This window comes from Mytilus galloprovincialis, chromosome 12 (assembly GCF_965363235.1).
Source record: "Mytilus galloprovincialis chromosome 12, xbMytGall1.hap1.1, whole genome shotgun sequence".
Classification (NCBI taxonomy): Eukaryota; Metazoa; Mollusca; class Bivalvia; order Mytilida; family Mytilidae; genus Mytilus; species Mytilus galloprovincialis.
Genome location: NC_134849.1, coordinates 32598354 through 32625745, shown reverse-complemented (window position 1 = coordinate 32625745; position 27392 = coordinate 32598354). Strand labels below are relative to the sequence as shown.

General features: G+C 30.9%; 1 protein-coding gene across 1 annotated transcript; it reads left to right on the top strand.

Annotated features, from left to right (window-relative positions):
* The first annotated feature begins 123 nt into the window (after positions 1–123).
* LOC143055548 (uncharacterized) lies at positions 124–27005 on the top strand. Its single transcript, XM_076228708.1, has 12 exons — positions 124–233; positions 11496–11658; positions 11941–12033; positions 15334–15394; positions 18549–18699; positions 19382–19519; positions 19975–20110; positions 20695–20850; positions 22192–22403; positions 24612–24744; positions 26233–26408; positions 26698–27005. The coding sequence occupies exons 2-12, from the start codon at positions 11592–11594 to the stop codon at positions 26752–26754; spliced, it is 1380 nt and encodes a 459-aa protein (XP_076084823.1). The 5' UTR covers positions 124–233; positions 11496–11591; the 3' UTR covers positions 26755–27005.
* Positions 27006–27392: the final 387 nt, after the last annotated feature.

Genomic DNA, 27392 nt, shown 5'->3' with positions numbered 1-27392 from the left:
ATATATGCTTTCAAAATCAGTTTTATCTATTAATTTAGCTTTAGCGGTTCTAGAGATATTAGTTATAATACACCATTTTTTCACTTCAGCGTTTTCCACTTCCGCGTTTTAGACCTTCCCGGTGGTGGTCACATGATTAGAAAATGGTGGATGATTTCAAGCTTTTTTACCCGTAACTCTACACATGATTGGGATTGATTGTGTGCTGCTTGAGTCACAAGAAAAACACAAACGTAAGCCCAAGATAGGGTAAAAATTAATGATGCATCGTTAGTAGTTCTTCTCATCGAAGATCAGTCACCGTCAGAAATGCCTGGCTGTTGGTTTTCTTCTGGTATCTGGATGATTCGTTCCAACTCCGATTTGTCCCAACAAATTCGTCCCAAGTTGCTTGGTCAATTCGTTCCAACTTATTCAAGAACAATATTAAACAATATTAACCATTTTAATAGCCTTATTAGTTTAATTTTTGAGGCTGTACTTATATACATTTAAATTGGGAGGAAAGATATATTTTACTCAGTTTCCTGTACAAAACCGAAAAAAAAGTAACTTCAAAGAAAGGTAAAAAAAAGAAAAGTATGGGCTTGGAAGTGTGGAATTACAATACATATTTTTGATAGGTCAACTTCTTTCAAACCAATGAAAAAAAAATTGAAACATAGATGTTCTAAAAGATTCCTAATTCCATAAATTATTTTTATATTCCATCATGGAATCTTCGTGTGTTTTGGTGTCATCGTTTTGTTCATAAATACTAAAGGATACAAACCTTAAACTTATTTTTTATTGCATAAGACATTTAGATTTAAAAATATCCCGAACTGAGACTACTTATAGAAGTCTCAGTTCCGAAATATGATACAAGTTGACCGGAAAAAGGAAAAAAAAACAAAACAAAGACAACCCGGCCAAAAAATTTATGACTAAATAAACAAATATTGTACACATAAATCTGCGCTTTTCAACACAATATTTTGTTAAAATCGAACCATAAAAGGTTTCAAAGTTATCAACATGATCAATGAAAAACGATCTTTTATATGACATAGAATTTTTGTATATAAAAAAAATTGACAAGGAATTGCCGATTTTTGCCATGCACTGTAGGTTGAATTACACAAATACAGTGATATACGGACATATAGTCTACATTATAAAAAAAAGTTGGAACAAATTAATTGGTAAGTCTGATTAATAATGATATAAATCAGTTAGAACAAATTGTCAAGTCTGATTAATAATAAACTAAATCAGTTGGAACGAATTGACAATTGACTTGGTACGAATTGTCCAAATCTGGAACGAACTGGCTTGGAATGAATCCGACTTGGAACGAATTGACTAGCATTCTTTCTTCTGACTTTTCCTTCCAAGATCTTCCAAGGGGGTCTCATTGTGGGGTTAGGATCCCGGATCCTGCTTACGGTTTTATCCGATTCCCGTATCCCACTTACACTATATATGTAAGCAATTCTCATTTTTTTGTAATTTCCCATGTCCCGCTAGACCTCATTTCCCGTATTCACGGCACAATAATTTGACTTTCACATGTCACGCTTACCAAAAATCAGCAATCCTGCGTCCCGCTAAGACCCCAATGGGACCCACTTCTAACCTCAGTATCATTTGTGATTTTACATTGTAGGCTTTGAGTAATTATAATATGTTGTACTCAGTAAAAAAATGAAACCAACACTTATCAATTTTATGGGTCTGAAGAGCTTTCATATTTATGCCAAAAATCATTGATATTTACTTTGAGTATATTTATAATTTAACATATAACATGTAAAAAAGGACTTATTGGTGATCTACTTCAACTACTTTTTGAAGACAAGATTAAAGATAATTTGAAATGATTTTGGATATTTTGGCATTTTTACATTTTTGATTAATTGAAAAAAAACATTCCTTTACTATAAGATTTTTTAATATAAATGATGTTTGATTGATTACTCATTCAACATGTTCAATGGTTGTACATCAACAGCATACCTGTCAACCTGTGACGATGAAAATGCAGGTCATGACCTGCATTGAAGAATCAAATCTCAGGTCATAATGCGTACAAACTTTTTCGAGCTGAATTTCAGTATTTATGGTACATTTTCTTATAACATGTATAATGTATATCAAAGATACCAAAACATCAATGCATGTTCACTTTGTTAAGTCATTTTAAATCTTATTAAATATTATTTCATTGCACTTTTAAAGATTTTTATAAATTTGTGTAACTCAGTCTTATGTGCTTTACTTTTTGAGAAAAAGTACTACAATCATCAAACACTAGAATTTCATGTAATTTTTATATGTTTCAGACTATTGACTATATGTAGCCCTTTACCATAATATTTTTCTAATATGATGAAATATTCGTTTTACCAATGCATTTTAATCATGTTAATACTTTAAACATGTTAATTAAACCTGATAAAAAAAAATATTAAAAAAATCCTATGCGAATCAAGTGTGTAAAAAATGATTTCCATGGAGTCCATGCTTACTATTCATTTTTTTTTAATGGATACTTGTAACATATTGTATTTGATCATTTTGAAAAGATGACGTCGCATGGCGACGTTTCAGTACATTTTGCTTTTTCAGTAAACACTTCATCTATTGATAAATACTGTGAACATTTTGAAAGATGTGCATAGTATCAAATCATAAAAATACAAATTGTTTAGACTCTAGGAAATCTTGTAAGATGTCTGCTGCTATTTTTACTAAATAGGTGCAATATGGGTATCGTTAGTGATGCATGAAAGCAGAAATCATGACCAATAGAAAAATAAAACTAAAATTATATAAATTTGTATGGTTGTTTCAGTTTGTCTGTCATTAAAAATAAAGCATTTCAAAGAATGGCAACTATTTTTTCTTTACTAAGGCACTACAGGACAGGTTAGCTACTGTTATTAAATGTATTCACACTGAAATATAGTTCCCTATGGTTCTCATGCTTGTGCACATAATACACATATAAACTGAAAAAATGGGTATATTATTGAAGCAGTTAATTCAAGACTGTATGTTATTAAGGTGTGTTGATGTGCAGGCTTTTTTTAAAAACATTTTGATTAGGTAATTGGGTATTGATACAATAATAGTATGATTGACAACTGTCATTATCACTAAACAATTAGAGAAAAGGTAGACCTTTAATTACAATGCCCAACCTCCTACATGCTAAACTGTCAATCAAATTGACCACATTACATATCAACCTCATAATTATACAGGGGCCATTATACAGAACCCTGCAATATACATCTAGATCTTAATATACAAATATTTGACCTATGATAATTGAATACACAAATGTATATATTAGATGTGTGATATATATAAGGATGATAGATTTATTGATTGCCTATTACATAAAGTGATTCTTTAACAAAGGGTATAAAAATATGTTCACATAATGTAAACAGACTTGAACACAAGCTGGTTGAAATCAAATACAATTTAATGTTCTCTGAAAATCCTCCAGATATATACTGTTGTTGTGAAACATTTTTGGACAGTAACACCCAGGATAATTTTATACAAATTCCTGGGTTCATTTTAAACAGAAAAGATAGACTATCACGAGGTGGAGGTGGTTTTGTTACTTATTTTTCAGAAAAAGTAACATTTAATAGAAAAGCTGAATTTGAAATAAGTGACATTGAAACAATGTGGTTTGAAATTAAACCAGTTCACAAAAAATCATTTTTATTATGTTCAGTATACAGACCTCCTAGTTCACTAATTAATTGGATTGATGAATTTGAAAAAGAAATTACAACTGCCATCAATCATAATTCAGATATTATTTTAGTTCAATGGTGATTTTAATATAGATATTTTAAAACCTAATAAACAACCACAAAAATGGCTAAGTTTATTAGAAACCTACAATCTCAACCAGATAATTCAAGAGGCAACAAGAGTTACACCTGATTCTAGTACACTAATTGATCATGTTTATGTCACCAATAAAGATTTGAAACTAGAATCACATGTTGCTAAATTTTCAATAAGTGATCATTATCCAGTTTGTTTAACTAGAAAAGAAAAACATTCCTCTTATATCAAAAAAGATATTCATACTACCATTTCTTACAGAAATTTTAAAAAATTCAATGAGACAAATTTTCTAAGTGACTTAGCTATTGCACCTTTTGATAAAATTGAACATGAAAGTTACCCAAATACATGTATTCAGATGTGGTATGACATATTTAATGCAGTTCTAGATAAACATGCACCATTTGTTACTAAAAGAGTAAAAAGAGAAAGACAACCTGAATGGTTCAATAATGAAATTGCATATGCCAGAAAAATGAGAGAGAAATACCATAAATTAGGAATGTGGTCCGAGTTCAAAGGAGTAGGTTCAGTAAGACCCCTTTTTGGCCCCAAAATATAGCAGTTTTACAAAATTGTGAAAAAGCAATCTTTAAGCTATATTTTGGAAAGTATAATGCTAACTGCTACATAAATATGGGCTGTTTTTTACAATGCAATGCACAAATATCACTTACTAGCATCATTAAGTCATGCTAAATTACTGAAATCTTCAAAATTTTAGCATTTTGGTTAATTTTTACACGGTTTCCGTCTAAAATGAAAGTGGCCGCATTCGTGTTCATTCATAATATTGAAATGGAAGTTGTATTTGATGATAATACAAAACATATATAAAGGTTGAGGATGAACACGGATGCGGCCACTTTCATTTTTGACAAAAACCATCTGAAAAGTGACGTTTTTTGGCATATTTTATAGATTTTTCGCATTTAAGCTTGAATCAGAGAGTTTTTTATGACTAAATCAGTTAAAATCTTTTACATAAACTAATCAAATCAATTGAAGTACATGTAGACACTTAAATGTTTAAAAAGTGTCAAAAACCTTTCATTAGATGAACCTGAAATTTGAGGCCAAAATCGGTCCTTACCGGACCTACTCCTTTTGGCGAAACAGGACAAAACACATAATCGATGAATCAAAAAGAAATTTTTATTCAAAGATGGTAAAAGATTCAAAAGCTTCTAAAGATTTGTGGAAATGTATTCGAAGTCTTAACCCATCCCAACAAGAAAAGCCATGAACTGTTAAATGAAGATGGTGTTAAAACTAATAATGTCAGTGACATTTGTAATGTTTTTAATAAGTTTTTTACATCTTGTGTTGAAAACCTGAGGACTGACAGATGTATGAGCAAAACTCATGATTATGCAAAATTAAATCAATTTGTACAAAAGAAATTTACTAAGTCAGAACAAGTAAAATTTTCAATTCCACCAGTCACAATAAATGGTCTATTTAATGAGATGATCAAACTTGACATTAATAAATCCACCGGATCTGATAACATAGGACCACAAATTTTAAAATTGAGTGCTCCTTTCATAACGTCATCTTTAACTTACATTTTTAACAGAATAAGAGATATAAGTACATTACCCAGTGTTCTAAAGAATGCAAAAGTAACCCCTGTTTTTAAAGCTGTTGAAAAATTCATGGCAACAAATTATAGACCAATTTCTGTACTTCCCGTTTTATCAAAACTTTTAGAAAAGCATGTTTCAAAACATTTGTATGACTACCTAAAAAGATTAGATCTTTTACACCCAGCACAGTCTGGGTTTCGACAAGAACACTCTTGCCAAACTGCCCTTATCAATATCATAGCTAAATGGATACAGGATATGAATGATGGTAATATCAACTTAGCAGTCCTGTTGGATTTTAAGAAAGCTTTTGATGTAGTAGATCATGATATTCTCTGTAAAAAACTTGAAATTTATGGATTTGATAATACTGCTGTTTCTTTTTTTAAATCATATTTGAATGAAAGAACTCAACAAGTACAAATTGGTAATGCTCATTCTGAAAAATTTTATATCAAGTATGGTGTCCCCCAAGGCTCCATATTAGTCCCCCTTCTGTTTATATTATACATAAACGACCTTCCTATTTATATGCAAAATTGTTGCACTGATTTATATGCCGATGATTCAACTTTACATCTTTCTGGTAATTGTTATCAAACTCTACAGTCAAAGGTACAAGAAGATTTACATGGTGTAGAGGAATTGTGCAATGATAACAATATGTTCATCAATAAAAATAAAACAAAATATATGATTATTGGAACGAAGCAAAGAGCAATGCCACATTCCAATGAGAGTTGTTTAACTATTAACAATCAAGTGATACAATCTTCCACATGTGAAAGTCTTTTAGGCATTAAAATTGACCCTTCCCTCACATGGACAAACCAAATTGATGTGATCTGTTCAAAAATATCATCTAGACTATATCTACTATTAAAGATTAAAAAATTTCTAAATCTAGACTGCAGAAAATTATTCTATAATGGTTATATCTTGCCACTAATTGATTATTGTTGTATAGTGTGGAGTAGTTGTAGCAGTGAGGGTTTAAAAAGGATATTAAAATTACAAAAGAGGGCTGCTAGATTAATACTAGAAACAGACACATTCGCTCCTTCTGCACCCTTATTCAAACATTTAAACTGGATGACAGTTGAACAGAGAATAAAATATCATAAGTTAGTGATGACATTTAAGTGCATTAAAAATGATGCCCCATCATATCTTACTAACAAGTTTCATTATGTTTCAGACAGAAATCCATACCCCTTGAGAAATGCTGTTCAAGGAAACCTCATACTCCCTAAACCAAAAACAGAATTGTTCAAAAAATCTTTTATGTATTCTGGACCATTCTTGTGGAATAATTTGCCAATACCGTTAAGAAATATTACAAATGTAAATTCTTTCAAATACAAAATAACAGATCATTTATTGAAATCAACCTAGCTATATCAATAATATTAAAAATTGATCATGTCATCATGTTTATTTCTTTCATCACATTTTATCAAGTTGTATTAAACATTATTATCATACTTGACTTTTTATACTAATGTATGCAATGTATATGTTTGCATTTTGTTTGATTTTTCATGATGAGGGCCTCAGGGAAGATTAGTTATATAGCTAACTGTGTAACCCTCTTAAAATAAAGTATTGTTGTTGTTGTTGTTATTCTGTAATGGATTAACAAGATCATTTAGAAAATATGAAATATGAATATAAATAAGATTATAAATATCTAAGGTTTTCAAGTAAGGTCTATAATTTACTTGATAAATTTCCAATAATCATCTGTAATTAATCAACAATTTAGATTAGTTCACTTTTTAGCTCACCTGTCCCGAAGGGACAAGTGAGCTTATGCCATCACTTGGCGTCCGTCGTCTGTCGTCGTCTGTCGTCGTAAACTATTTCAAGAATCTTCTCCTCTGAAACTACTGGGCCAAATACTTTCAAACTTTAACTGAATGTTCCTTAGGGTATCTAATTTATAAATTGTATCCGAAGTTTTGATCTATCAACAAACATGGTCGCCATTGCTAAAAATAGAACATAGGGGTCAAATGCAGTTTTTGGCTTATAACTCAAAAACCAAAGCATTTAGAGAAAATCTGACATGGGGTTAATATTGTTTATCAGGTCAAGATCTATCTGCCCTGAAATTTTCAGATGAATCAGACAACCTGTTGTTGGGTTGCTGCCCCTGAATTGGTAATTTTAAGGAAATTTTGCTGTTTTTGGTTATTATCTTGAATATTATTATAGATAGAGATAAACTGTAAACAGGAATAATGTTCAGCAAAGTAAGATTTACAAATAAGTCAACATGACGGAAATGGTCAGTTGACCCCTTTAGGAGTTATTGCCCTTTATAGTCAATTTTAAACCATTTTTCGTAAATCTTAGTAATCTTTTACAAAAATCTTCTCCTCTGAAACTACTGGGCCAAATACTTCCAAACTTTAATTGAATGTTCCTTAGGGTATTTAGTTTGTAAATTGTATCCGAAGTTATGATCTATCAACAAACATGGTCGCCATTGCTAAAAATAGAACATAGGGGTCAAATGCAGTTTTTGGCTTATAACTCAAAAACCAAAGCATTTAGAGCAAATCTGACAAGGGGTAATATTGTTTATCAGGTCAAGTTCTATCTGCCCTGAAATTTTCAGATGAATCAGACAACCTGTTGTTGGGTTGCTGCCCCTGAATTGGTAATTTTAAGGAAATTTTGCTGTTTTTGGTTATTATCTTGAATATTATTATAGATAGAGATAAACTGTAAACAGGAATAATGTTCAGCAAAGTAAGATTTACAAATAAGTCAACATGACGGAAATGGTCAGTTGACCCCTTTAGGAGTTATTGCCCTTTATAGTCAATTTTTAACCATTTTTCGTAAATCTTAGTAATCTTTTACAAAAATCTTCTCCTCTGAAACTACTGGGCCAAATACTTCTAAACTTTAACTGAATGTTCCTTAGGGTATTTAGTTTGTAAATTGTATCCGAAGTTATGATCTATCAACAAACATGGTCGCCATTGCTAAAAATAGAACATAGGGGTCAAATGCAGTTTTTGGCTTATAACTCAAAAACCAAAGCATTTAGAGCAAATCTGACGTTGGGTAATATTGTTTATCAGGTCAATTTCTATCTGCCCTGAAATTTTCAGATGAATCAGACAACCTGTTGTTGGGTTGCTGCGCCTGAATTGATAATTTTAAGGAAATTTTGCTGTTTTTGTTTATTATCTTGAATATAATTATAGATAGAAATAAACTGTAAACAGCAATAATGTTCAGCAAAGTAAGATCTTCAATTAAGTCAATTTGACCAAAATTGTTAATTGACCCCTTAAGGAGTTATTGCCCTTTAAAGACTTTTTTCACAATTTGTTCATCATGTTGACTTACTTTAAAAAATCTTCTCCTTTGAAACTGCTGTATCAATTTCAGCCAAACTTAGGCTAAATGAGTTTCAGAGTATCTAGTATAAATTTTATATTTTATTTCCTTGTATGTCAAGAAACATAGCTCCTATGGCTAAAATAGAACATAGGAGAAAATGATTATTTTTTTTGGCTTTTGAAGAAAATAGGACGATCCAAAAAACTTTTTAAATAAATTGAAAAGCCAAAATAATCATTGATGAGAGATTTAACCAAAAGAATTAAGGTGAGCGATTCAGGCTCTTGAGAGCCTCTTGTTTTTTTATCAGGTATTGGCTTGAAACAGTTTTAAAATTTTAAAACTTTTAATTATAACAAACCATTGTTTATTAGTTTACTCCCCATCAATCATTATGTCTATTTTAGTCATTTGAATTTTTATTAGAAATTAATATATATTTTTGCAATCAAGAAAAATCCATATTTCAATAAGATTTATAGTTTTTTAATTTGTTCACGTTGAAAAAGTACATTTTCAATGCCCTGCGCTGAAAAATACTTAAAAAATTTATCAAAAGGCACTCTACAACTTTTAATCTGCAATGTCATAGAACCTCTTTTTCAACTTACAAAATGCCTCAAAACAACATTTTTAGATTATTTTTGTTGACACTTTAAAGTTCTTAGCTGTTGGTCTAGATTTTATGTCTTACAAGGATACATTTTTTGTAGTTGATAACATTTACTAGAAGAATTTTTGATTTGCAATTTTTTGTTTTTTTGAAACATGTTCAGAACAGGCAACATTGTTTGGATAAGATATAACATGTATAAACTACAGTTTAAATAAAATTGAGCAAATTAAGAGACCCATATTATTTAATTTGAGCTCATTTTATCCTCATACTGGAAAAGCATGTTTCCTTCTAAAGACCTGCTGTTAATGCAATTTTCTGAATAGTGCTTTCTTAATGTTCATTTTCCCCCCACCATACCTTAATATGAAATAATTCAAACTACTCACCTAATCTTTCCATGAGTGATATCCATCACTTTGATTAAAATTAAAACAACAAGTTTATTTTAACCAAAAAAATACATAAACTTTGTGTACATATTCAACTACTCTAGTCATAGTCACGTTTGATAACTCTGCACGTTACTGGTTTAATAAACAATGTGTCAAATTAACTGGTTACATGTGTAATGATTAGAACATAGAAAAGTATATATATTTCAGCTACCAATTCCATCATCATTGTTCATTCGAGGTTTTCTTTAAATGATAAAAAATAATAGCTTAAAATAATTTCATTAACATTCATGATTAAGAATCAAACAATACTAATCTACATGTACACAGTTCTTGTCAAAACTTGCGTCTTGATAAGTTGCCATGTTTGATTTGTTTCATCATGTTGATCAGGTATGACAATTACTGAATAGGCATGCATCCTACAGTTATTCGATTTTTATCATAATTTAAAAATCTTACAAAATATATCTTCACAAGTTGGCCCAAGTTGTTAATGTAAACTACATGGTTAATGTATATAATAGATACAGGAAGATTTGGTTTGAGTGCCAATGAGACAACTCTCCATCCAAATAACAATTTATAAAAGTAAACCATTATAGGTCAATGAACGGCCTTCAACACGGTGCCTTGGATCACACAGAACAACAAGCTATAAAGGGCCCTAAATTTAATAGTGTAAAACCATTCAAACGGGAAAACCAACGGTCTAATTCATATAAAAAATGAGAAACGAGAAACACGTATAAATCACATACTAGTAAGCAAACGATGAATACTGTATATCAGATTCCTGACTTACCAGGACAGGTGCAAACATTTTCAGCGGGATTAAATGTTTTAATGGTACCAAACCTTCCCCTTTTTTTCTAAAACTATAGTATAACATCACAACATAGAAAAACACATGATAAAATATCAATTGGAAGGCTTAACTCAATCAAAATACATAAATTAACACACTATGAACGAATAAATTTGATCTGCGATACCTGAATGCAAATACATCTATTTAGTTGATAAAATATTAGGGACAAACATTCAAGGCCAAAAAGCAAACAAACAAGTCCAAATAAAGCCATGGCAAGACAACACCCCTTAGAACATAATCTCTTTTGAAAAAACTGGATTTCATAATATATATACAGGTAAATGAAAAATAACTTTGTCGTTTTAGGTATACTACTTCTGTGTATATAAATTATCAAATAATTAGGAATACCAAGAAAGTTCTGTCATATAAATTTATATTTTAAGTGCATGAGACTGTTTAGAATAAATATATTAAAGAAAAGGTGAAATAAGAAATTTCTGAAAGACACACTTCAATATTAAACATTAAAAAATTTATGACGACAGTCATGACAGTATATCATTCAAAAGCATGCCATGTATGGACTATTGATGTGACCTACAAAAACTTTTCAATGAGTTTGTACTTACACGAGCAACACATGTTGAAAACACAATCTGCTTTTATAACAATCTGGAGCACCTGAAACCAACCCAATCTTTAGGTTGTGTATTGTTGTTTGTCGTTTTTCTGTCATGCATCTAACATTTGTCTCTTTTTCAATATTATGAGTTTGAATATTCCATTCTGTATCTTTGGCCTCTCATTTAAAATGGGATATCATTAATTATCTCAGAGTTCTTCTTGTGTCTTTTCAGACTTAATACACAGCTCCTTAAGTATACTTGTATAATGCTGTGATATAGTATGCAGTCAGCATGTGAATACATTTCATGACAGTTTGACCAGTAACCATGACAACAGAAACAGATTCTCCAAGGGTTCTACATACACAACCAATTGATATACAAGAGAGTGTTCGTAAGTTTTTAAAAAAATTTTAAATGATCACATGGACATGATGGACAGATTTAAAAAAAGAGACCCCCTAGTATTCATATCATTTGGTAAGATTTTTTACCTTTATTTGTCATGAAGGTACTCCCATTACGACCCTCCTTAAAAGGATTATGATTACTGCGGATTGCCAACTTTATAAAATGTTGCTATATTTTAATCTTTAATAACGAACGATTGAAAAAAAGATTTTTTATTCAAGATGGATATTTAAATAAAAGTTGTACTCATCATATCTCAATTTAGTTTCAGATGACCTGACAGAGCTGGTCAAAGATCTGTCACCTACGTCCCAAGCCAGGACTATACTATTATTACAAAGTCTCAGAAAGAATGAGGGTGAGTAACAACATAGAGTTAAGGCGATACAGGGAGATAACTCTGTAGAAATCAGCTAAAAGTTTTAATCGTGTTCTAATGTTAAGGAGATATTAAGCTTCCCAAAGATCAAAATTAAGGTTTGTCAAATATCCAATGAAATTTTAATATTTTTGTTAAAGGGTAAGTATAAATATTTTGTCTACATTTTTATGTCAAATTAATTTAAGTCAAGGTGTTTGGTATCACCTTAAAGTACCGGTACTATATTTTTAAATTTTTTTTTTAAGTTTGTGGAGACTATATTCGGTACTTATACATCTTCGGATTTCAAATGTTTGGCTTTGAGCGTTCCTGATGAAGGTAAATCCAGAAAAGCGCTTCGGACGCAATAAATTATAAAACGTGTTGTTTTCAATTTTATAAATGATTCAAAATGCTGAATGAAAACAGATATTTCCATCACACTTATTTTTAAAACTATTGAATAGATGACTTCATATATCCTTATCAACTTGAAAAAGATAGGTTATATTGGTGGAGTGCTGTTTAGACCTTTGGGTCACCTATAGCGTAACTTTTTGTTTGCCAATTCTTTGAATTTTTCAACAGGTTAAATAAAATCAACTTTGTCTTTACACTTTTCTCAAAAGCTATGGAACTGGAAGATTTCATATATTATCATACATATATGGATTAGGGATATGTTTAGTACAACACTATATGCATTCCTTGTTTTTTTTTAATGTTGTATATCAATAAACCTATCCATTATCCAATCAGCATACTCAAATAAAATGTCTTTTTTAATAATTTAAGGAAAAGAATATAACTTCAGGTACTGGTATATAATTATAAAGCACTTGTATATATGTTATAATCAGTTAACTCATACAAACTAACATCATTGTACATACATGGTATGACATCAAGCAAGCCAAATACTTATTGTTTATATATTCATGATACTTATAGCAGCTTTTAAAATTTTTGTGACTGCCGTGAGTAGAAAAATAAGAAGAATATAAAACGTTGCATAAATGTGAAACTTAGAACCTACCTTATTTACCTACATCAAGTAAATTTTAAAATTGTGAAAAAGAATTGCTGCAAAGCTAGCTAGAAAGTATCACAAAAACTAATTGGATTACATTAGACATTTTGTAAGACAATAAAAGAATTAGAAACTCTATAACAGAAAAAAGAATTTTAATGCATCAAATTGAACTTTGTGAACAATTCATCAGGGATAATTAAGTTGTAAATTGACAAAAGTTTTAATGACCTCTCATGTTTTTACTTTATAACACCCTGTGATCTACAGGTATGCAGATGTGGGTTTTTTTCTGAAAGAATCAAATACATGTATAGTAAAATAAGGAATCTGATGTACAGTAGTTGTCGTTTGTTTATGTAATTTATACGTGTTTCTCGTTTCTCGTTTTTCCATATAGATTAGACCGTTGGTTTTCCCGTTTGAATGGTTTGACACTAGTAATTTTGGGGCCCTTTATAGCTTGTTGTTCGGTGTGAGCCAAGGCTCCGTGTTGAAGGCTGTACATCGACCTATAATGGTTTACTTTTTTAAAATTGTTATTTGGATAGAGAGTTGTCTCATTGGCACTCACACCGCATCTTCCTATATCTATAAATACATAACATTGAATATATTTTAATTTCTCAACAGATCTCTGTCTATATGTAATGACAGTTGATAAACAATTGCATTTTATCTCTTGAACACAAAGAAAACTGTTATTTCATGCTTTTTTTCATTTTTAGAAATGAATAGAATATACATATATATGTAACATGTACTCATTCTATACTTCCTAAAATCAGTTATGAAAACAGTCATAAATAATTTTCAGATGATTCAAATGCTTATATATATTTAGTAACACTGTAGCAATTTCACACATTCTTGAACATATTATAAGAGTGTGACATAATCTTTAGATATCAGATGTACACTACAGTAAAATAGGTTTTAAACAGTTATACTCTCAATGAGTGCTGTGATTTGTATTAACTTGCTTTTAAATAAAAGATCTATAAATGCTATGGTTATGGATTTTTTTAACAGACATTATGCCTTTAGACAGTAATGCAAAAACAAATTATGAATGTAAATAGTAAATATAAAAAAGAAGATGTGGTATGATTGCCAATGAGACAACTCTCCACAAGAAACCTTTTTACCTTCAGACTATGTGTAAAGGAGATTAAAAATTGAAGTAGTCCTTTTTTCTTGGTCCATCTACTAATAAGTGTTTTTTTTTTTTTTTTTTAATATTGCCATAATTTGTTTAAGATCTTTTTGCAGCCATTACCGGTACTTAAAATAATTAACTTGATCATTAACATATATATAGATGGAGTTATTTCAAATACTGTTCAGCCTAATTTATTTCTGTATTTTACAACTAACTTTTGAGAATCTAAATTTTGATCACAAGGCTACAAATTTCTGCTGAATAAGGATAAATTATTTTTTTTAGATACTCAAGATCTTTGTTAAGACAAAGGAGTAGGTCCGGTAAGGACCGATTTTTGCCTCAAATTTCAGGTTCATCTAACGAAAGTTTTCGGCCACTTTCTAAACACTTAAGTGTCTATTTTAATCGATTCGATTAGTTAATGTGAAAGATTTTAACTGATTTAGTCCTTGAAAACGCTCTGACTCAAGCGTAAATATGAAAAATCTATCAAATATGCCAAAATACGTCACTTTTCAGATTGTTTTCGTCGAAAATGAAAGTGGCCGCATCCGTGTTCATCCTCAATCTTTATATATGTTGTGTATTATCATCAAATACAACTTACATTTCAATATTATGAATGAACACGAATGCGGCCACTTTCATTTTAGACGGAAACCGTCTAAAAATTAACCAAAATGTTAAAATTTTGAAGATTTCAGTAATTTAGCACGACTTAATGATGCTAGAACACGATATTTGCGCAATGTATTGTCAAAAACAGCTCATATTTATGTAGCAGAAGCATTTTGCTTTCCAAAATATAGCTTAAAGATTACATTTTCACAATTTTCTAAAACTGCTATATTTTGGGGCCAAAAAAGGGTCTTACTGAACCTACTCCTTTGTATTTTGTTGAATACTTGAATTTATAGTTCACCTAAATTCATGTGAAAATGCATATGTTCAGCAACAATCCATTCCATCATTCATTATATAGATTTTTAAAGCATATATACTGTTTTTTTAAATGAAACAGTTAAAATTTATGATAATAATAAAGTTTATGAAAGAAAGATATAGATAATATGTTAAACTGTTTTTTGTTCAATACTTTTAGCTGTAATTGGTGTTGATGATCAGAAGAGACCAGTCATACAGTACAAAGATGAAAGATCAAGGTAGAAGTAGGATAATTAGTTTTTAAATACACATAGAATATGGAGATTTGGATAGATTAAAAGATGTGGTATGAGTGCCAAAAAGACAACTCTACATCCATGTCACAATTTGTAAAAGTAAACCATTATAGGTCAAAGTATGATCTTCAACACAGAGCCTTGGCTCACACCTAACAGCAAGATATAAAGGGCCCGAAAAATGACTAGTGTAAAACCATTCAAACAGGAAAACCAACGTTCTAATGATAATTTATATAAAAAAAACAAGAAACACATATGAACCACATCAACAAAAGACAAATACTGAGCATGATACCGGTAGATTGCCCATGAGATAACTATCCACAGGAGACAAAATAAAAGAAATGACATAGATGTAAGATCTAGGCAGGGGTCGAATTTAAGCTTTTTAGTGTACTGGCCAGCCGGACCAGTTGACTTAAAATTTACTGGTCCGGCTCAAAATTTACTGGTCCTGCAAACATGACATTCATTTGATAACCACTAAAAGATATGACAGATGTTTAGTTTTATTTTCCTCAGCTGCTTTCCTTCCTTTTTATTCCAGTAGATTTTTGTGCTGTTCTGTTTGTTCATGAGCAAGTACACAATCTTATTTAAAATTTGAAGATCCCGTTACAAAAATACATTTCTCATCTAGGTCTGTCACTGCAAATTGTTCACATGTTTTACAATGCATTACATTACGATCGACTTTACAATTCAACCATTCAAGATCTTTTCCCCAGGATATTTTGTATTTACGTTTCCTTTTGTCAGTTTGAAAAATCTTCCTTTTGAATGTCACTTAATTAATTAATTTGTTTTGCCCTGCGTTTTAACTCCATCCAAAAATTTCCACATTGTGTGTTGTTGTGTAGTGCGCTCACCCGAGATATTAATTAAATAATTTTAAGATAGTACCCCCAGTACCCTAAGAATAATTTCTCAGGTTTATTTTTGTCGAGCCTTTCGACTTTAGTCAAAAAAGCGAGACTAAGCGACCCTACATTCCGGCGGCGGCGGCGTCCACAAATATTCACTCTGTGGTTAAAGTTTTTGAAATTTTAATAACTTTCTTAAACTATACTGAATTTCTACCAAACTTGGAGAGAAGCTTGTTTATGATCATAAGAAAGTATCCAGAAGTAAATTTTGTAAAAATAAAATTCCATTTTTTCCGTATTTTACTTATAAATGGACTTAGTTTTTCTGCGAGGAAACATTACATTCACTCTGTGGTTAAAGTTTTTAAAATTTTAATAACTTTCATAAACTATCCTTGATTTGTACCAAACTTGGACAGAAGCTTGTTTATGATCATAAGATAGTATCAAGAAGAAAATTTTGTAAAAATAAATTTCCACTTTTCTGTATTTTACTTATAAATGGACTTAGTTTTTCTGCGAGGAAACATTACATTCACTCTGTGGTTAAAGTTTTTAAAATTTTGATAACTTTCATAAACTATCTTTGATTTGTACAAAACTTGGACAGAAGCTTGTTTATGATCATAAGATAGTATCAAGAAGAAAATTTTGTAAAAATAAATTTCCACTTTTCCGTATTTTACTTATAAATGGACTTAGTTTTTTTGCCAGAAACAAAACATTCACTCTGTGGTTTAAGTTTTTAGAACTTTTATAATGTTCTTAAACTATCCTGGAGTTCTACCAAACTTAGACAAAAGCTTGTTTCTGATCATAAGATATTATTCAGAAGTAAATTTTGTAAAAAAAAAAATCACTTTTTCCGTATTTTACTTATAAATGGACTTAGTTTTTCTTCCAGTTAACATTACATACAGTCTGTAGTTAAAGTTTATAAAACATTTATAAGATTCATAAACTATCCTGGATTTTTTACCAAACTTGGAAGCTTCTTTCAATCAAAAGACAGTATCGAGAGGGAAATTTTTATTGATGTTTTTCCTCATTTTTGTTGAGTCTGCAATTAACAGCAAACGTAGGCGAGACACTGGGTTCCGTGGAACCCTTACAAATTTTTTTGTAAACAAACCGAGATAGAGATGCAATCAGTGATTTAAACGACAAATTTCTACTGGTCCGCCAGACCACCAGCTGACAAAATCTACTGGTCCGACACACATTCTACTGGTCTCTGACCAGCGGACCAGGCTCAGGGAATTTCAACCCCTGGATCTAGGTCACTGTAGTGCTTCAACAATGAGCAAAACCAATGCCTCATATCAAGTTTTACATGGCACAGACATGCTAAAATGTAAAACAATTCTGAATAACTAGGGGGTTTGCAGGCATCAAACACTCTAACCCTTTTGTCTTGGGCACAACATTAGAACAAACTTAAAAAGTCAGTTGAAAATGGCTTTGCTCATCAGATGGGTACAAATTCAAAGCATAAAAACTAGGAACAAAACACAAAAGCCTCATCTGAGAGTAGAGGTCTCACATTTATTAGTTGATTGAATGTTGTTTTGTAGACACCACTTTCAGCTCGATTGGCTATATTGTAGCAGTCAGTTTTTATTGGTGGAGGAAACCAGAGTGCCCAGAGAGAATTGTTTACCTTCAGCCACCAGTCCTAGTTAATTAAGAACGCAGTTTTGAAAGCTAGTTATAGTTTGATTGTTCATGTAGTTCATTTTCTTTCTCGTGGCATTGTCAGTTCGTTTTCAACTTATGAGTTTGACTTTTAGATTGAGTCTAAATACTGTAGACCAATTTATTTTGGCTGATACTTTATTATACAGTGATTTAAGGGGGTAGACCTTGGTTCAGGGAGATAACTCTTTAAATCAGTTAAGCGTTTGTAAAAGTCAAGTTCATCCATGTATTTTAAGCATTTACCTGAAACAGATTGAAAATAATCTATGTAACATAGAAGCTTAGAATATATTCTTAAACAATGGTTGACATAAGCGTACTGATGATTTTAAGAGTTATTTCCCTTAACCTAGGTCTACCTCCTTAATTTCTCAAATTTACTTGATGCAGTAAACTAAGGAAAAAATTACGTTTTATATATTCGCGATATTTTTATACTTGCGATAATACAAAAATAATTTGGTTTACAGTATCCATTTGGAATCTTTGTTCTCATTTCAAGTATTGTCTTAAGTCATTTTCTCAACTAGTGCTAATTATCATAACACATTTTGTTATTTTGTTCACAGAAAACTATGGTGGGATGCATCCAATGCTAATATATTAACCAAGCCTCGGTCAGATGATGATGTTCAGGTCAAGATGGACGCCTGTCTGGAAATGATAGATTATCTCAAGAAAAATAAAGCCCCATCTGGTGTTGTATTAGACCCAACTCATGTAAGATATATATATTTCTTTGGTTCTTGTAAGTTAACGTTTAATAATTACATTGCATGTATGTTTCATTATATTACATTATTTTGATTGGCTAACAGAAATCTCTCGTCCTTCTGAAATTGACATTCATAGCACAATAAAATGTAACATTTATGATGACACGAGGTCCCGCAATAAATTGCAAAGGTATATTATATAAAAACTTGATAGAAATCGTGTTTTCATGATCTTAGCTAAAAAATGTTATTATAAGTATTGAATGCTTCTTTTTGTAATTTCATAGGGTTGTAAAAGGGTTGACTGTGCACACATTTTTTTAATGAAGCGCTTATGCTTCAAACAAAATGTACTTCCGTCAACCCTTTTCGACCCAATGAATTTACAAAAAGAAGCTTTCAATTTTTAAATATTAAATCTGGATGTGGAGCATAAAAGTTTTTTTTATAAAGATTGAAAGTGGGTAAAATTGATCCTATACCAAGTGGGTATATAGTAAAGTCATATGATTTATAGATGGTGTCTTATTTTCATGTAACATGCAAACATAAGCAATCTTTACATGTCATATATCAATCATTTACAATTCAAAATGTCTGCCAAGAGAAATAAATCAAAATCATATCTTGTCAAATCAAATCATATTTATCGAAAAACTGATTGATACAATTTTTGTTCTTTTTAGGTTAGTTCAAAAGCAGGTTATTATAGGGAAGGAAGGGAGTTTACCAAAACAAAAGATGTGTTAGGGAAAGGTAACTCTGCTGGAGATATCATTGTGATTAAGGACAAGACAACTCAAACAGAAAGTGCTCATAAAACTGTAAGATATCTGGATTCTGTCAACCTAAAAATATAGGTTTACTGATAAATAAATATTAGAATAAGGAGATGCAACCATACTGCCTTCAACAATGAAAAAAATCCATACTGTATGGTTGTCTGTTTAAGGCCCTGACATGAAAAAGATAAAACAATTCGAATACGAAAACTGCTGCACATATTCAATATTTTTATTCTTTTTTTGTGCATTTTTTGATATTTGTGGATTACTTATTTTAGAAACCACAATGTAATTTGAAATGCTCGTAGATTTTCATACAGAACTTGTCAAACCACATCATGCAAAAAAACATGCATCTACAAGTTTAAAATACTTTTCATTAATACCTAAAAATTCTTATCCATAAAAATAAATTGATCAATATCTGAGAGCTGTTCGACTAGACAAAGGATATATATTGTAGTGAATAAACTAACTATATTGTACATTTGTAGATGATGATCTCCTATTTTAGAGAGGAAGAAATTAGAGCATGGGTGGATTTGAATGAAACAGGAATTCCTCCTGCTCTTTACTGCTTCAAACTTGAGGGCAATAAAATTCATATCTTTATGGAGAAGATAGATAATGGTTGGTGTTACGTTCTGGATGGGATTTTTAGAATAGAAAATAATGGTCAAAAAGTGCAGAGTATATGGCAAAAGAAAATACAAGAATAGAGAAAAATATGCCCAAAATTAAAGTTGGCTATAAAAGACACCAAAATGAAAAAAAAATTAAACTGAAAATTCAATCGACAAAATTAACAGCCTGATTTATATGAAAACAATTTACGAAAAACAAATAAGACAGACATAAACCAAGGACAAACACTTCACTACAGGGGTCTGACTTGGGACAGGCACTGAAAGAATGTGGACGCGTTAATTATTTTTGTGAGCACTCAACCCTGCCCCAGCCAGGACCAAAGAGTTACAGCACATCAAAAGAATATAAAAATCAGTTTAAAAATTACTCATCAAATAGTTATAAAAAAAGAACAAGAGTGTTGGTTTAAAAAGATTGTTGCTTACGAAGGGTTTATAAAAATTGTGGAATAAAAATATAAAATAGTCTGATAAATTGTTAATAATTATTAAGAAAATGAAAACTTGTCTAAGGTTCATACACAAATTAGATGATAGAGAATAAATGTATTTTTAATCTTATTTTAGGCATTACTTTACGGGATATAATAGACACACATATGGGTAACATCAGAGCTGAAGATCCTAACTTAGCCAGACCTTTCTCATTATATGTCTTCCATGGATTATTATCAGCTGTACATACTATGCATCAGAAAGGATGGACACACAGAGATCTTCATCGTAAGTTTGATGTAAGGAGATTTAAAACAAGCTAGGTGGACTCATCATTTCAAAAAAAGGCTGAAGATACCAAACAAACATTGAAAACTCATAAGTGAAAGAAAGTCTGATAAAGCCATCAATAATGACAGAAAAAGAAAAACAATGAAAAGATTAACAGGACTATTTATTTGGGTGTCAAATTATCATTTTTTGTTAAAGTTGGATGCTTTTTTTTGTAAGTATTTTATTACATGTGCAACAGCCAAAATTAAATAATCTTAGATCTTAGATCATTTCATACATGAAGATGCGGATTGGGTATACAGAATAAAGAAATATGACCCAGAAATATGTATAGACAAAAATGAAAATGCCGCAAAATTTTAAAAATACAGAAATTTGTGATTCCCCATTCATACCTTTATTATAATTAGATTGCTTGAGAACATCAGTAACAATGACAGGATTAAAATTCACAACAAGTTTCAAGATTAATTTATTGTTGAAAATCTTATTTTTGTACTGTACAACTTGTTTGGCTTGAGCATGTATAGATTTTTGTTGACTTTTTTTCTTCATTGATATTAAAAGAATGACATTTAATGTACAGAAATATTACTGTGAATTCATTTATTGTTTGATACTCATGGATTGAGTAAAATTCAAATTGGTTTTATGATTTTGCCAAATTCTGTATAAATATGAAGATGTGGTATGATTGTCAATGAGACAAATCTCAACAAGAGACAAAATGACACACAAATTATCAACTATAGTACACCTTACAGCCTTCAATAATAGGCGATGCCCATATTGCATAGTCAGCTATTAAAGGCCCTAAAATGACAAATTTGTAAAACAATTCAAATGATACGTGACTTGGGACAGGCACATACAGAATGTGGTCAAGTTAAACTAATTTGTTATTGCCACACCCTTCCCCTAAACTTGGACAGTGATGTAACAGTACAAAATAAAAACAAATTATTAAAGTAAGTTGAAAAAGTCTTAACTCATCACATTGATACAAACAAAAAAATATCTAAGAAAAACACAGAGAGGATCAGAGAGATGGTGGAAGGGCATTTATATATCCACACAACAGAAAAAAAATTAGTACAGATCTGACGGTACTGGCAGTTCCTGACAGCTAGTTCATGGCAAATCATAACTAATGAAAAACATCATGCATCTAAATAAGCATTAAAAAATTGAACATTTAAATTTGTGGTTCAGTTGAAGGTACTAAATCCACAAATAATGATGAATCCACAGTATAGTATAATTTTGAAAAGAAATGACCTTGAACTGGATTCCTTATTTTACATAAACGATGAAGCAATTTACTTTATTTTACAGCTGGCAATGTGATGCTTCAAGAATCAGAAGGTGTTATACAGACCAGGATAATAGATTTTGGTCTAGCCAAGCGCATGGATAGTGAAGATGGTCCGAGAGGGTTCAGATCAGACATGGCTGAAGTAGTTAGAAAATTTACAGCCCTGTATATAAATGAAGAGTTTGACAGTGAAACTGATTTTAGAAAAAACTGGAAAGATAAAGTGCAACAGGTATTAAAGCACATGATAAATATGAGCTGTGACAAATAGAAATCAACCTTGTTCAAATGAATACCAATACTATTAGTTACACAGTGTGCAATTATCCTAATACGAGAATTTATCAGGTCAATAAAATTCATATCGGGTGAGGCGAAGCCAAACCCGATATGAATTTTATTGACCCGATAAATTCTGTATTAGGACAATTGAACACTGTGTAACGAATTTATTCTGATTTTGTTCAATTACATATTATGATATTAAAATTCAATATTAGGACAATATCAACCAAATACAGTTTAGATAATTAAAAAAACTGTGAAAAATTTAAAATATTAGGACTTTATAGCAATTCAAATTTAATTTTTTTTATAAGTTCAACGGTATAAGGGAGATAATTACAATTGATGTAATAAATAAGGGAGATAATTCCAATTGACATAATAAAATATTGTTCTGAAATTTATTAGGACAATATCAGCCAATCAAATTGCGAGAAATTACTCTAAATCAGGATAATTCTGCTTATTTATTTAGAGTTGAAAAATGCAAAATAACATCTCTATGCATAGTCTGTAAATGTTTGAAAATTGAGTTGATATACAAACCTTTCAAAACAGACCAAAATTCATCCTTTTCGAAATTGATTGATTGTTCCAAAATCGTATGGAAAATATAAATGCATATGTGCAATTGCAGTGGCAGATCCACCCTTTTTTTTTTGGACGATCAATGCATTTGAATGGGAGCATATAGTTGGAACCCCCCTTTTTAAAATGGCTGGATCCACCCCTGAATTGCATAAGGTCAATTTCTAACCAATGCAGCTCATATGATAAATTGTGTAAATATATGATAACAAAAAATATGGTTGTAACCCTAATTTAGAGAGCCTACTTCATAAAAGAAAAGAAAAGAGAAAGTGTTAGCTACTCCTTGCCTATTACAACTACTGTAAAAGAGGGGCAGAAGATATCACATGTATGTTCAAACTCATATAAGTTGAAGACAAACTGTCAACCCTATGGCAAATAGAAAAAAATGTGTCTGAGGACACCAATACCCCCCCCCCCCACCTCAAGCTTGCATATAATATGTAAAAAAAAATTGGTACAAACAGAAGTGCAGATAGAAGGATGGACAGGTAGAAAGACAGATAAAAAGATAATCAATGATAAAGCTTAATTCCCTTTGGTCAAGTGGCCAGGGGTGATCTCAAGTGCTCTAGAAGGATCAGTGCTGTCACGAGTCAACTTTAACCCACATAATTGCCAATTGTATAAATGTAAGAACAGGAGGTTTTATGATAAAACAGGCTTTATATTGATTGACTGAGTTTTATTTCCTTTGCCCCACCTACGACAGTAGAGGGGAATTATGTTTTCTGGTCTGTGCGTCCGTTCATTCGTTCCGCTTCAGCTTAAAGTTTTTGGTCAAGGTAGTTTTTGATGAAGCTGAAGTCCAATCAACTTGAAACTTAGTAGACTTGTTGCTTATGATATGATCTTTCTAATTTTAAAGCCAAATTAGACTTTTGACCCCAATTTCTCGGTCCACTGAACATAGAAAATGAAAGTGGGAGTTTCAGGTTAAAGTTTTTGGTCAAGGTAGTTTTTGGTGAAGCTGAAGTCCAATCAACTTGAAACTTAGTAAACTTGTTGCTTATGATATAATCTTTTTAATTTTGAAGCCAAATTAGACTTTTGACCCCAATTTCACGGTCCACTAAACATAGAAAATGAAAGTGGGAGTTTCAGGTTAAAGTTTTTGGTCAAGGTAGTTTTTGATAAAATTGAAGTCCAATCAACTTGAAACTTAGTACATATGTTCCCTATAGTATAATCTTTCTAATTTTAATACCAAATTAGATTATTACCCAATTTCACGGTCCATGGAACATGGAAAAGGATAGTGCGAGTAGGGCATCCGTGTACTTTGGACACATTCTTGTTTCAACATGAAGTGGCAATATTTAGTAAGTTTGAGCAAAATCATTTGCTTAGCAATACATGTATATCAGTTCTTTAACTAACAAAGTTAAATACAACCAATTAACAAATTAGAATAGGCATATACTATCAAAATTTGCTCAACAATTTTATTGTAAAATACAGACACAAAATAAACATTTAAACATCAACCCATGAGCACATCAAGATATTTGTAAGATAAATTGACTTAATATAGCATTTGCAATTCCTATATTTGTATTTTCAGATGGCCAATATGCATGCAATGAGTAAAGAAGATAAGGTGGAGCTATTCAGTTTGATTGACAGTGCCTTACAAGTTGTCTCTATGTCCGATGTGCCGAGATTGCAACAAGAATTAGCTGCTAAAATGAATTTTGGTAATTTTAAAGTCTTAGACATATGAAACCTCAAATTTTAAAAGCAACAACTAAATGGATAGTTTTCATTATAAAACCTATGTACATATACTTTTTTCTGAAGAAAATTCTTTGATTTGTCCACATTTAGATAAAGTTTACTTTTTTATACCCCCGCTTTTATACCCCAGCTTTAAAAAAGGGGGGTATACTGTTTTACCTCTGTCAGTCCATCAGTCCATCCGTCCCATGAATATTTTTCGTCGCATTTTTCTCAGGAACTACAATACAAGGATTTCTGAAATTTGGTTTCAGGGTTTATATCAGTCTGCTTTACCAGGTGATGCGTTTTCAGATTCATCACTGGATAACTTCCTGTTTATCGACCACTTGTATGATTTTACACATGATAGCCAAGTTGAAAATTTTCGTCACTTTTCTCAGGAACTACATTACAAGGATTTCTGAAATTTGGTTTCAGGGTTTATATAAGTCAGCTATACTGTGTGATGCGTTTTCAGATTCATCACGCGATAACTTCCTGTTTACCGAACACTTGTATGATTTTACACATGTTAGCTAACTTGAAAATTTTCGTCACATTTTTCTCAGGAACTACATTGAAAGGATTTCTGAAATTTGGTTTCAGGGTTTATATAAAACAGCTATACTGTGTGATACGTTTTCAGATTCATCACTCGACAACTTCCTGTTTACCAAACACTTGTATGATTTTTCACATGATAGCCAGTTGAAAATTTTCGTCACATTTTTCTCAGGAACTACCATACAATGATTTCTAAAATTTGGTTTCAGAGTTTATATAAGTCAGCTATACTGTGTGATACGTTTTCAGATTCCAAACACTTGCATATTTTTACACTATTTATATTATCCACTTGCGGCAGGGGTATTATTGGTGAGCAGTAGCTCACAGTTTCACTTGTTTTTGATTGCTTGCTTCCAGGAAGCAATTCGCCAACATATGTTTGGTTTGCAAAGTGACCGTAGTGTGACCCTTCTGGTAAAAATCCAGTGATCACAATACGCATTTATCTCTCTTAAAATAAAGTATTATCTGATTGAACATGTTATACATGTGCTCAATATCAATGCTTCTTTGTTGATTGTTTACTATAAGGTGACAATCGGTAAACTTTGACTTCAAAACACGACAAATAATTAGCGCCATATATTCACATCATAACAGACAGAGAGAGAAAAAAATTGACGATTATACGATATGTTTACATATGACTTTAATAAATGAATTTAAGAAATTTTGGGTCAAAGATGTTCAGGACAACAACATGGTAACCCAATGAAATACATGTATAAGTTTGCACTTATGAATATGAGCACAGATTTCTCATTTGAATGATTCTACATTTAGAATAAGCATTCCATTTTCACCCCATAATACATGTGTTATACTTGACAATACCCTGTTATAAATAAAGCCATAGGAACATGTTTATATTTGTTTAATTCTTTCTTTTTTTTTTGCAGACCCTCAAAGCCTCTCAAAACAAGTTGCCAAAATCTTATTTGCCAAACCAGAATTCCCATCTGTCCATCCAGACTCTCAAGACCTAGAGACAGAGCTCCAGAAAATTAAATTAGCAATGGGTGCTAGTAAAAAGACGGGACACAGTACAATGGACCAAGCTGATAGTGGTGATTTTGTAAGTAATAGATATAGATTATTGTCTGAATTTCTTCGCACGATTACTGATCAAGAGATCAAATATGTGATTGAATAATGTGATTTAAGGAAATACTGCATACAAAGAATGTTGTCAAAATTCACAAAAAATTTTAGTTCTAAAAAAATATTTTTACCTGTATATGGTCACTTTTTAGGAATATCACATCATTTGTACCATTAGAAATCATTTTGACAAACACATTTAATATTTTCACTGTTTGGGAGTCTGTGAAACTTGACCTGAGATTTTGCAAACTACTGGACAGGTATTGTTGTCTTATAACAATCACTTTTGGTTATTTTACAACAGAAGAAATCAATGATAACTTTTTAGACAATCTTCGTAAACAATCAGGATTAGGATGGGGAAGTGAAAAAGAACTATTTTGAAAAATCTTAAAGTGCTTATTTAATCCTGTACTATATTTTTTAGTCAAATTAAAGTGTTAGCATAACACTACTGGGAGATAAATCTGAAAAATCAGCTTAATGTTTTAATCAAGTTCTATTGTTAAGGAAATATCAAGCTTCTCAATGATCAAAACTAGTGTTATATCATGATCAATGATTTTTTTTTCAGATAAAGTGTGTGGTTCAATTATTTTTTTTTTTTTATTATTATATTTTAATCAAAGGGCCAAAGTAAATGTTTTGTCAAAATTTTATGAAATTAAACAAGCCAAATTAATTTTAGTCAAGGTGTATGGTACCACTTTAAAGCAGAGAAAGCATATGTGCCAAATGTAATAATAATTATGCATATTTTGAATCAATTGATGTAAAGATACTTTTAAATGCTTATAGTTAATTTTATTCCTAAATATTCTAAGTTATTCCAAAACGACAATCCCTTATGTTTTGTGATATATATAAGTTGATGTAAGCAAAAACAATCTGCAAGGCTTTTTAAATGTCTGATAATTTAATTTAGAATTAAGTGCATTCTGAACCAATTAATATG

Coding starts and splice junctions, on each gene's coding strand:
- LOC143055548 (XM_076228708.1), top strand. CDS start 11,592: ATGACAACAGAAACAGATTCTCCAAGGGTTCTACATACACAACCAATT. Junction 19,520..19,974: donor CAGAAAGTGCTCATAAAACT/GTAAGATATCTG, acceptor GTACATTTGTAG/ATGATGATCTCCTATTTTAG. Junction 26,409..26,697: donor AAGCTGATAGTGGTGATTTT/GTAAGTAATAGA, acceptor ACTACTGGACAG/GTATTGTTGTCTTATAACAA.